This window comes from Condylura cristata, unplaced genomic scaffold (assembly GCF_000260355.1).
Source record: "Condylura cristata isolate star-nosed mole 26May11 unplaced genomic scaffold, ConCri1.0 scaffold00010, whole genome shotgun sequence".
In the NCBI taxonomy this organism is placed as follows: Eukaryota; Metazoa; Chordata; class Mammalia; order Eulipotyphla; family Talpidae; genus Condylura; species Condylura cristata.
The window spans coordinates 44,341,114-44,352,824 of NW_004567111.1; the positions used below are offsets into that span (position 1 = coordinate 44,341,114).

An 11,711-nucleotide genomic window follows, 5' to 3' on the forward strand; every position below is an offset into this window, starting at 1 on the left:
TGTACATTGTATATATATATAATTTCCCAAAGAAATTAAATATGTGTGACACAAATTCTTACACAAATAATTATTACAAATCACTTGGTGGGGATGGTGTTTTGTAGCTGTGTCTTGCTACATATGTAAGTGGTTGTGGTTTTTATGCATATCTTTATGAGTAATCTAAATGAATATTTATTGTGAAGATTTATTTTTAAAGAATTGTATTTACCGATTAATCCTTTCCCTACATTCACTTAACCTTTTGCCTAGAGACTGACACTGGTCTTCTGAATTCATTATCTCTTTTTCCAACTACATCCTCTGCAGTCCACCCAACTTTTACTCTATCTCCCATGCTGGAATCCATCTGCTGTGCAAAATAAATATGTTCAGTACCTCTCACCTCAAGCTTAGCTGCCCAGTCATCCTAAAAAATAATCACTAACAACAGCTTCCATTTGTTGAGTGGCTGATACTTGACTGGCTCTATGCTAGTCACTTTATAATTATTTCACTTCTTCATCTTCACAGGCCCATGAATGGTGAAGTATGGTGCCTAAAAATGAGACTCTAGAATAAGCCAGGCCAGGTTTACCCCTAACCTTACCCCTTACTAGCCGCCTCACCTTGGGCAAGTCACAGAACCTCTAAAATCATTTCCTTACCTCCAGTAGTAATACCTCTCAGGTGTCAGGATTAAAATGAGTAATGAAAACAGACCAATTCCCCATTCCTGGCATGGAATTATCACCACTGCCACAGCTACTGCAATCATCGTCCTTATTCTGCAGAAAAAACTTAGAATTCTTAGTTAATTTACTTAAGACCATAGAGCTAGGACAAAGACATACCAGCATTAAATTTGATGTCTTTCAATTATAAAATCAGTCTTTGAAAACTGATCATAGTTCTGAGGCATCCAAGAGTGGAGGGAAAGGGGAAGGAGAGCACAGCAGACTCTCTCAGGGTGATGGACTGTGGGTGCTTTGGTGTTGGGAAAGCTATGATGACTACACCTAAGGGGAGAAATCCTGTATTGTTAAATACTAACAACGATGCAAAATAATGGTACTTCATTAATTTTTTTAAGATTTGACAACAGGGGACTTCCTGGTGGCACAGGGGTTAAAGTCTTAGCACTGTCAAATTACCACCAGCCATTGCGGCACAAGTTTGACCCTAGCCAGGGAGCTGACCCTCATGGCACAGCAGACCTCTCCTGTCTGCTGCTCCCCTCAGCAGTGTTTTTCAGTAGATCTGCCAGTTCTGCTCCCCAGGCTGTGTCTGGTGAATCCTCTCACCCCCCCCCCCCAACCCTGGACCTCTAGCTTCTACCCCAGATCTTGTATGCATAAATAAGAAATCTTAAAAAAAAAAAAAAACCTATTCCATCTTTCTGTACAAGAACCTTCTACTCCATTCTCACTTCATTTTTCACGAATATGCCAGGCCTGCCCTTTTGTAAATCCTTGCTTTTGTACATGTTCTTCCTTCTCCTGGAAGTGGCCCTCCTTCCCCTCTCCCTAGTTCATTTAAAATCTACTCATACTGTGGAAATTTTTCCATATATCTGAGGCAGAGTTCAGTCACATCCCTGCATAGCACTTGAACAGTGGAGGTTATCTAGAAATGACTTTGATAAGTTAATTCTCTTTTTAGAAAACTAAAATTTATTTTTATGTATTTCAGCCAAGATTTGAGTGTCTCCTATATGCCAGTCATTATGCTTGGATGGTAGGAATACAGAATCAATAAAATGGTCTCCCTTATCAAAGGTCTAGTAATAAAGAAATGTGTGATCATATGATTATAATACAGGGCAACAAGTAGAATTTTTAAAGTACATTCTGTTGAGGGTACCAGAATGGAAGGATGAAGATGAGGAGTGAAGGGAAAAGGGGGCCCAGTGGACTTCAGTGGAGGATTATGGGTGCTTTAGTGGTTGTGGTGTGGTAGCATACATCTGAAGAGGTATTAAGCTATTCCCCTAAATCATATGCAGTGTAGTAATCCAGTGTTACCTCAATTTAAAAAGCTATGACTTAAAAAGTAAATAAAACAAAACAAAACAAAAGTAAATAAAAAAGAGTCATAACTAGAACCCAGGAGGAAAAGGAAGTTGATTCTGTGTATGTTATGGAAGATGAGAGGTTAATCAATTATTAGACCCAGAGTCTCAGGAAAAACATCCCAGAGAAATTGCAGTTTGAGTGAAGAGTACAAATTGACAAAGCAGTCAAATAGTTGGCAAATAGACATTACAGACCTAGGAAATAGTGTATGCATTGGCTTAGAGGTATAAAATAGCATGTTGCATTTGAGACGTTTGATGATGGTCAGTTTGACTAACATAACAGCAGGGAAGGGGGAAAATTGAAAGTGGCCATGGACACACAGTGGCACAAGTCCCATCTTGGGAGACTTGTTTTGCACTTGCAGGAATTCATAAGCTAATGAATGTCTATCTGTACTCCTTCAAACTCTCTCACAATCCTGCTAATGGGCAAGTCATGTAGGCAGATTGCTCAGGTTTTGGTTTCAAACAAGAAGAGACGATGACAAGATCAGAATGCATTTTAGAAAGATATGCTATAGTGTGGTGGTTAGATAATACCTAGTCTAGAGGAGATCAGTTGAGAACAATAATCCAAAAGAAAATGAAGTCCTGAATTAAGACAGTCCAGTGAGAGCAGAGAGACTAAAGTCATGAGCTACTAGCAGAGAAGAAATGTCTGGTGAGACATCAAGGGGTTAGGGGGTGATAACCCACCTAGAAAGCCCATTCAGGAAGAGGGGGTTTCTGGTGATACAGAGATCATGAGGTAAGCTTGGAGTGTTGGCTGCAAACTCTGTCAGACATTCTGTGTATATATAAGACCACCGTCAAGAGATAGTTAACAGTGACTCACAGTAGAATGGAAGGGACCAGAACCAAGGGAACAGGGGAGATCACAAGTGGGGAGAGCACAGCAGTGAAGGTAAAGTCCTGGATGCCCAGCTTTGTAGGACTAGGCCAAGGAAAAGTAAAAGAGTGGAGGAGGGTGAGAGGCATGTTCATTGAAACTTAGAGAAAAGAGGACTTAAGAGGAAGGATGAGTAATTCACAGTTGCGAGTGGAGCAGAAAATTCCCAAAAGACAAAGTCTAAACTGATGCTCTGGATTTCACAATTCATTGATGACTGTTAATAGTTCCATGGAGATGGAACAGCAGAAGCTAGATCAAGTAGCTTGGCTGAGAAAGGGGAAAAAAGAGGAAGGAGCTACAGACCATGCAGAGTGAAGGATGAGTGAGAGCTGAGCCAGTTAACTGAGAGGGAGAAGCTACTGTTGTGGAGAGGCTCACAGGACCAGAGAGAGGAGAGAGCCAGCAGAAGCCCAAAAAGAAAAGAAGCTCGTATAATGATTTGCAGGCAGGCTCAACTTTTTTCTTTTTTTCCTCAAGAATTGACCTTTTGCCCATTTTGGCTTCTGAGTAATGACTTTAAAAATAATGTGTGTGAGGAGGGGGAAGAACTTTATTATATTTTCAGCTCTTATTTTTACTGTCTTCCTTTTAAAAACCCTGTGGTGAGATTTTTATTACCTATCATTTGGGAAGCATGACCTAATTATTTGGAATCATCCAGTCAGGTTGGTCAGGTTCCTCCCAAAGGAGCTGGAAACATAATCCCTTCCCACTTACTTGGGACTTGAGAAATAAGTCCCAAGACCCCCAGTAGATTCCTTAAGCCACAATAGCACCAAAACCAACATATAAAAATGTTTTTATCCCTATCATACATACCTCATTTACAAATTCAGCACAGTAAGAAATTAACGAGTAACTAATAAAATCAAACAATTATAATCACATACTATAAGTTGTGTGACTGTGATCTCTCTTATAATATCTTATTAAACATAATATTTTTGGACTTCGTCTAACTGCGAGTGACTGAAACCACAAAAGGAAATCCAAAGATAAGGTAGGACACTGTCTCACATTTTATTTATTTTTGGAGAGGTGAATACAGTTGTTGACATGTATGTGCCTTTTTTTTCCTCCTCTTTTCTCTGCAGAAACAACTCTATAGTGCAGGCCTCAATTGAGGGTCCCTTTCAAACCTTGTCTGACAGACAGGACCTAATAAACAGAATAAATAAGCAAATTATGTAACATGTTGGAAGGTGATCATGGCTCAAAAATCCGTAGATTGTTATGGATTGTCACTACCTGCCTTTGTTAAAAAAATGTCAGGTCATCTGAATAACTCTCTTCCCTCTCATAGGAAAAGTTTTTTCCTCACCACAGTCCCAATGCTTTCTGAAGGAGTTTAAATCATTTGGGTTTTTTAGCTATAAAAATGCCCTGAATTGACGTAACCAGAAGTCCTTCTCCTCTACCAAGCTCCTGAGTGCTCTGTTTGTGCCTGTGATGCATTGCTTGTCCCTTGACCTTGCCCTCCAAGTTCTATGTATACACAACTTGTCTCAGAGCACAGGAATCAAATCTTTAATCTTTGCTGTCTCCATAGTGCCGAGCACAGTATCTTTCTCTTAGATAAGGTCAAGTACATTGGAATAAATAAGCGTTCTGGTTTTATAAGGAGCTGAATAACTCCATATCAGTCATCATATCCATAAAATTTAGAAGTTACATAATTTTTTAAAATTTTGCTCTACATTAAATAGAATGTTTGACACTGATTGCTGTGGCACAGAATTAAATATATTCTTTTTCTTCAAAAATAAAAAATTGCTATTGTAATTTTAGGAAAAGGGCCAAATCAATTAAAGCTCATTGGGGGATCCATGGATTATCTTGGTCTCATTCTTGGCATCTGTGTTGTTCTATTATTTAGCAGCCATGGATTTCTAAGTGAGAGTGCCTGCCATGCTGGGTAATAACAAGGGCATCAGGCCAGGCTTCTTGATTTCTCTTAGCCACAGCCACCTCTTCTCTACATATTAGAAATAGGACACTACTTCAGATCTTGCAGTATATTCAAAAAGCTGTGCTTTTATTTTGAAAAAAAAAATATATGTATTCATGTCATAAAATTAAATGCTGCTGGTGGTAAAATAATGTAAACGTGCTCTCAGGGTAATGGTGAAATGACTGGGCTGGACAAACAGCTTTACCCTTTTGATACATTTATTTCATAAAAGGAAGCGCTCCGTTGAGCATACTTCCTGCATAGTTGGCAGTTTTCAGTTAGATGCCACAGCATGAGTGCATGCAGTGGATTTGTTCTTCTTGAGGATTCATTTGCTCACTTTTAACAGCTTATATTTCACCCAAGATACTTTGTAAAATAATGTTATATTGGAAAACATAATAGTAACTGTTACAAGTTACCCTAACGACAGTGTAAGAACCTGATGGCTAACAGGTACAGTACTGAGCATAGTATATACATGATGATTATATATTTTAATTTTCATGGTAGCCACATGTGGGACCTTAGTGACCCCATTTTACATGCAGAGGAATGTGAGAAACAGAGAGGCTAAAGAACAACCCCAAGTCTCATGCAGTTAGCATGTGATGGAACTGGAGTCCAATCAGCTGCTTTGACTCCAAGGTCCCCACTTTGTCCACTCTAATGTGCCTCTTCCTTTGGCAATGGATTTGAACTCATCCACTTAAACCAAGCCTGTGCTTTCCCCACTTTGCCCTACAAAGCTCTCACTTTTTCCCACAGAGCACCAGATGTGGACAAGCCTTGGCTTTAAGACGCTGTGGCCTTGGGGAATATACAAAAATGTTTTGTAAACTTACGGCACTGTACAATCTGCAAACTGATGTTAACATTTTACATTCTTTTGATGGACTAACATACCACTGTCACTGCCATTCTTTCAGAAGTCAGCCAGCGGTTCCCCACAACACACCCAAATGGACGTCAGATCATGCTCACTTACCTGCTGCCCTGGCTACACAACATTGAGCTGGTGGACAGCAGGCTGCTCCTCCCAGGATCCAGCCCCAACAGTCCTGAGGATGAAATCAAGGACCGGGAAGGAGAAGCCACCACGTCCCACGGGCTGAAAGGGAATGGCTGGGGCTCCCCTGAGGCTACATCGCTGGTCCTGAACAACCTCATGTACATGACAGCCAAGGTAATCAGAGGACATGTGTCTCAATAATGTCCTCAGCCATAAGGGAAAACCCTGAGTTAACTAAATCCATAATACCAACCCAGGGGAAATGGGTTATGGTGATACTTCACGGGTACTATGGTGGTGGGAGAGCTACAGAAACTACACCTGAGGGGAGATTCTAAATGCTATACAAAAATGAACAACAATGTGAGGAAATAAGTAAATTTAGGGGGGGAAAACATGAAGAGGGCCCAACTGGTGGTATTGGTTGCACAGGTGTTTAAGTATCTAATGCTTAATAATGTTTGAGATGGGAAACTTTATGTGTATTTTGCTACAGTTTTACAAACATTGAAAATAGAAATAAGGAGCTTCTTTTTTTTAATCACAATGGTTAGACATTATACATTACTGATTTGTGTATCATCAGTTGCTGAAAATGACATCTTCATGATAAATGACCACGTTTCTCCCTACCTATGAACTTCCGCTTTTAGTGCAAACATGTTGCATCCTTACATTTTCCCATGTCTTCTGGGCTGGGTTTTATTTCATTTGTTATAGTATGGAGATGAAGTTCCTGGACCAGAAATGGAAAATGCTTGGAATGCTTTAGCCAACAATGAGAAATGGAGCAACAATCTGAGGATCACCTTGCAGTTCCTGATCAGTTTGTGTGGAGTCAGCAGTGACACAGTTCTTTTGCCCTATGTAAGTGTCCCTTGCACCTTCTGGGGTCCTTCTTTCTGTTGGTGTTTCCACTTGCATTCTGCAAGTCAGAATGTGCTCTTTGCTCCAAATGAAACATGTCAAGTTTTATCAGTTCCATCACTATGAACACACCTCGATATTACATAAAACGTCTCTCCTACCCCCTGAGAAACTGCAATGCTCTAGTGACACCTCTGTCATCCCTTTCCTAAGCTATAGACACAGAAACCTGGCTTAAGCAATGGTATTTCTCTAGTAGTTACCAAAAGCCACCTTTTATAAATATTAGACCCATTGTTGAGAAAGGAGGTAAAGTATCTCATTATTAATAATGAAAGTACTTCATGAATGCAAATTGATGTCTTAAAACAGAATAAAAAAAAACAGAATAAAAATGCAAAGTATTCAGTGTTTTTGCATTAAATTTAGATGATAGAAGAGAGAAATGAGCAGGCAAAACTTCTGAATGCCCAGTGTTTCTACTCAAAGGTGACATATTAAGGGCCCTCCCTGGTGGCACAGTGAGTTAAAGCACAGCACTATGAAGCTATCCAAAGCCACTGCAGCACTAGTTCAATCACCAGCCAGGGAGGTGACTCACATGGTGCAGCAGACCTCTCCTGACCCACCCACTGCTCCCCTCAGCAGTGTATTTCAGTCATCTGCCTGCTCTGTTCCTCACTCTGCCTCTAGTGAATCCTCACCCACCACACTTCTGGTGCATACCCCAGTTCTTGTATGCATAACTATATCAATCTTTAAAAAAATAAATAAAATAAAACATTTTTCAAAAGGTGATATAATCAACAAAATTATAGTATTTTTTTAAAGATTGATTTATTTATGCATACAGAACTGGGGTACAGGCAAGAGGTGCAGAGACAGTGAGAGCATTCGCCAGAGACAGAGTGGGAAGCAGAACAGGTGGATCAATGAAGTACACTGCTGAGGGGAGCAGTAGGCGAGTCAGGAGAGGTCTGCGCGCCATATGCTTCACCTCTGGGGCCAGGGATTGAATTTACACTGAAGCATCTACTGCAGCTTGCAGTGCTGCACCGCAACCCGTTGCACCACCAGGGAGGGCCTATAGTATTTTTAAAACCCTGGTTCACTTGAATTTTTTGTGCTGGTTGTTTTTCTGAGAGATTTCCTACCTGCCTATCTGCTGTTTTGAGCCTCACATCCTCACTTCAGCTTTTGTGCCTCAGCTGTGGATTGCAGCAATGCAGAGCTTTAATCCAGAGTTATTTTTTTAAATTTTAAAACCATACAAACATCTAAAACTCTTATGTTTCTAGGGGAGAATAACAGGGGACTGAATTTCTTTTGAAACAAAAATAGCTAGCATTATCCTATGGTTCTTATAAATAAAATGCTTTCTCAAGATAAGACCTTACATGGCAAGTTTTCAGTTTAGGTAGAATCCTTTTTTTTTTTTTTTAAGGTTTATTTACTGTGCACACAGAACTGGGGTACAGGCCAGAGACTCAGGGGCGGCAAGAGGCTTCACCAGAGACAGAGTGGGGAGCAGAACAGGCAGATCTACGAAGTACACAGCTGAGGGGAGCAGCGGGCGGATCAGGGGAGGTCTGCCACGCCATGTGGTCACTTCCAGGGCAGGTGGGAATTGAACTCATGTGGAAGTGGCTTTAGCTTCTTAGTGCTGTGCTTTAACCCACTGCGCCACCAGGGAGGGCCATTAGGTAGAATTCTTGTACCCCCCACATAACTTTCCTAAACTCAACCAAGAGAAGAGAGATCTCTGACAAGACACCCCTATCAGCCATGCATATGAAAAGAAATGAATTATAACCCAAATACTTGGCTCATCCTGGGGAAGCACAAAGATGAGCTGGTAGGAGGGCTCTTAGGGGTGACACATCCCCCTAAATGAACAAGTTCCACCTTTGCTGTCACCAAGCCATCATTCTTGTGGACAAGCCTCTGGAAAACATCCCTCGTTTTCTGTTTTTCTTCACAGATTAAAAAGGTGGCGATCTACTTGTGCCGTAATAACACCATTCAAACCATGGAAGAACTGCTGTTTGAGCTGCAGCAGACAGAGCCAGTGAACCCCATTGTCCAGCACTGTGACAACCCGCCCTTCTACCGCTTCACCGCCAGCAGCAAGGCCTCAGCTGCAGCCTCCGGTAGGGAAAAGACAGCCGGGCAGATAACGTCATGTATCTTTGCGTTCTCATCTATAGAGTGCACTGATATGAGTAGGGGAGGTGTTTTTTCCTATTCCTGTGTGTATACTCACTTAAGAGATAGCTCAAGAAGAGTGCACCCCTTAGGACATTATCAGATTAATGAAATAATTTCCTAAGAATGGCCAATAGTCTGTGACCCAGTGCTTATGTGCCACAGACCTTTCTTCTTTAGGCTGATGCCAGCAGGACACGACCGGCTTTCAAGAGCGGTACTCCTGCAGACACAGTATCCTATGGAGCAGAAGCTGTAGGTACTTGGGCTTGCTTTGCTAATTTTGGTTTAATAACTCCAAGATCCAGAAATGCTAAAGCAGCAAGCAGCAAAGTCAGCCACTACAAGTAAACTCATTGCCTAAGAGACCAGGAAGAAGGGGATTCAAGAATGCTGTAGCCTTACTTTATTAGACAGTTGAGGAATTTGATCTGACCCTAACAGATGTCTGGGATTCTCCCATTTCAGTGGTGGTATCTTAGAAGTTTGTTTAAAATACCTGAGATTGTGCAGAAGATGTAAGAAATCTTTCAAACAGGGGGTTTTACACGATATCTTTACTTGGAATCAGGTAGGCTTAAGCTTGACCCTTCCATGTGCATTATTTTCCTACATGTCTTTCTTCTAATCCCATCTACAGGAACAACCTCCAGCAGCAATACTGTGGTTGCTGGCCAAGATAGTTTCCCAGATGCTGAGGAGAACAAGATATTAAAAGAATCTGATGAGAGGTTGGTAAATAAATTTGACTTCATACAATATGACCTCCAGCAAGAGTCTAAACAAAGACATCAATACAAATGCTAGGGTTTCATAAATCACACACAGCAACACACACATGCACGCACACATCTTTTTCTGTTTTAAACATAATGACTCCAACTCTGCTCTGTATATCCCTAAAGATAACAGTTTCTTCGGCACAGAATCAGAGAAGATAAAGATTAAGAAGGTTATTTTTCTAGTAGTTGAATCCCACTTACCCCGAAGGTCTATTAAAAGCCACTAGGTGCTCTGCTAGTGGGTACAGATCATCCAAAAATAGAGGGAATTTCCATATGAAAATTTCAAGTCTGTGAAATAATTTCTTAGCAATAAAGTAGTTATCATGAGATGAGTTCTAGAAACTCATCATTATTATTTTGCCTTGGCTTTGTCACATCATGGTTAATCAAGAACATTTAAACAAGCCTCTGTTCTCTTCTCATTAGCTCTTTAATGATATTTCTCTTACCTACAGCTCTGCCTTTACATTGCCCAGGAACTACTCATAAGTAAATAAAGTATGTATCAATGTTTTCTGAAGTTGATTGTGAGGAGCAGAGAGACAAACCAAAAGAGAACTCAAATTTAAAATAAAATATAGTGTGATTCTCATGGCATTGGGAACTCCTTAGCCTGAGCCTTTTCTAGTAAAAGGGATGAGGAGACTTTCCACTTAAGAACATAGTAACACAGATGAGGTACTCATGGATCCATGTTGGAGGAAATGTAATGGGCCAAATAGTCAGAATGATTTTTTTTTATCTTAGAATGCCCCCAGATACTTTGTAACTATCTCCAGGATATCCCCCTGTGCATGAGAATACAGCAGGGGCAGCCCTGGGAGGATTACCTGGTGGAAGTCTGGTGTTCTGGAGGGTCATTCCTCATCGAGGCATTTAATCAATTCCTCAGTCTGTTCCTGGTTGTGCATTGTGTATAGGCAGATGCTGTTAGAGATGCACTTTCATTCAGTCTAAAAGACCAAGACTAGTGCACCACCAAATATAGACCTTGTCCTTTATAGTGTTCTGTTTAAGCCTTTCTTCCTTTCTCAGGTATGAGTAAAGGTTTATTATACTCCAAAAAATCAGTAACAGAGATTACTAATTAACATGTTTTAATCTATATTTGCTCATCCGGTCTAGGAAAACTTTATCATGGCTAATAAAAATACCACATGATATCTCACATGTCATGTAGTTGTTTAATCTGAGTTTTCCATCTTAATTTTATTTAGGGTAGAAAGGTGATACAGTTCTGTGTATTAACATCTTACTAAAAGGCATCTTTAGGACCAAAGTGTCCTGCCTAAATTTTTTTTTTTAAAGATTTATTTATTTATGCATACAGTATTGGGGTACAGACCAGAGGTGCAGGGGGTGGTGAGAGACTTCACCAGAGACAGAGTGGGGAGCAGAACAGGCACATCAACGAAGTATACTGCTAAGGGGAGCAGTGGAGGAGACAGTAGTGGTCTGCTGTGCCATGTGGGTCAGCTCCCTGGCAGGGAATCAAACTCATGCTAAAGCAACTGCAGATGCCTTTACTGTACTGTGATTTAACCCATGTGCCACCAGGGAGAGCCTGTGCCTAAATTTTTAATGGGGCTTTTGAAATGAAGAAACTAGTCATCTGTATAATATTGAGGCCAGAGAACATCTTTATGAGAGGCTTTGCTTGCGAGCTCACCAGATGTCTCTTGGCCATTAAAAGGCCTCATAGAGTTATCTACTCATATTTATCATACATATTTCCTATGCATCAGATTCTTCCATCCTGATTATAATATCTATCAGTCTAGAAATATATTGATTGATCATATTACTTATATTACTATATTATATTATATTAATTATATTATATTAATTATATTATATTATATTATATTATATTATATTATATTATATTATATTATATTATATTTATATATGTCCAAAAGATACCACTGGTCTATTGATTC

The 11,711-nt window shown here is 40.2% G+C and overlaps 1 protein-coding gene across 6 annotated transcripts in view; it reads left to right on the top strand.

The window, feature by feature from the left end:
* The window catches only part of FRY (furry homolog (Drosophila)), a 289,488-nt gene that overhangs the window by 215,504 nt on the left and 62,273 nt on the right, over window positions 1-11,711 (top strand). For all 6 annotated transcript variants that reach the window (XM_012723238.1, XM_004680191.2, XM_004680190.1 and 3 more), the window contains exons 32-35: window positions 5,832-6,088; window positions 6,635-6,781; window positions 8,763-8,931; window positions 9,627-9,717. In XM_012723238.1, the coding sequence (XP_012578692.1) occupies window positions 5,832-6,088; window positions 6,635-6,781; window positions 8,763-8,931; window positions 9,627-9,717 (664 nt within the window). The remainder of the gene's footprint in view (window positions 1-5,831; window positions 6,089-6,634; window positions 6,782-8,762; window positions 8,932-9,626; window positions 9,718-11,711) is intronic.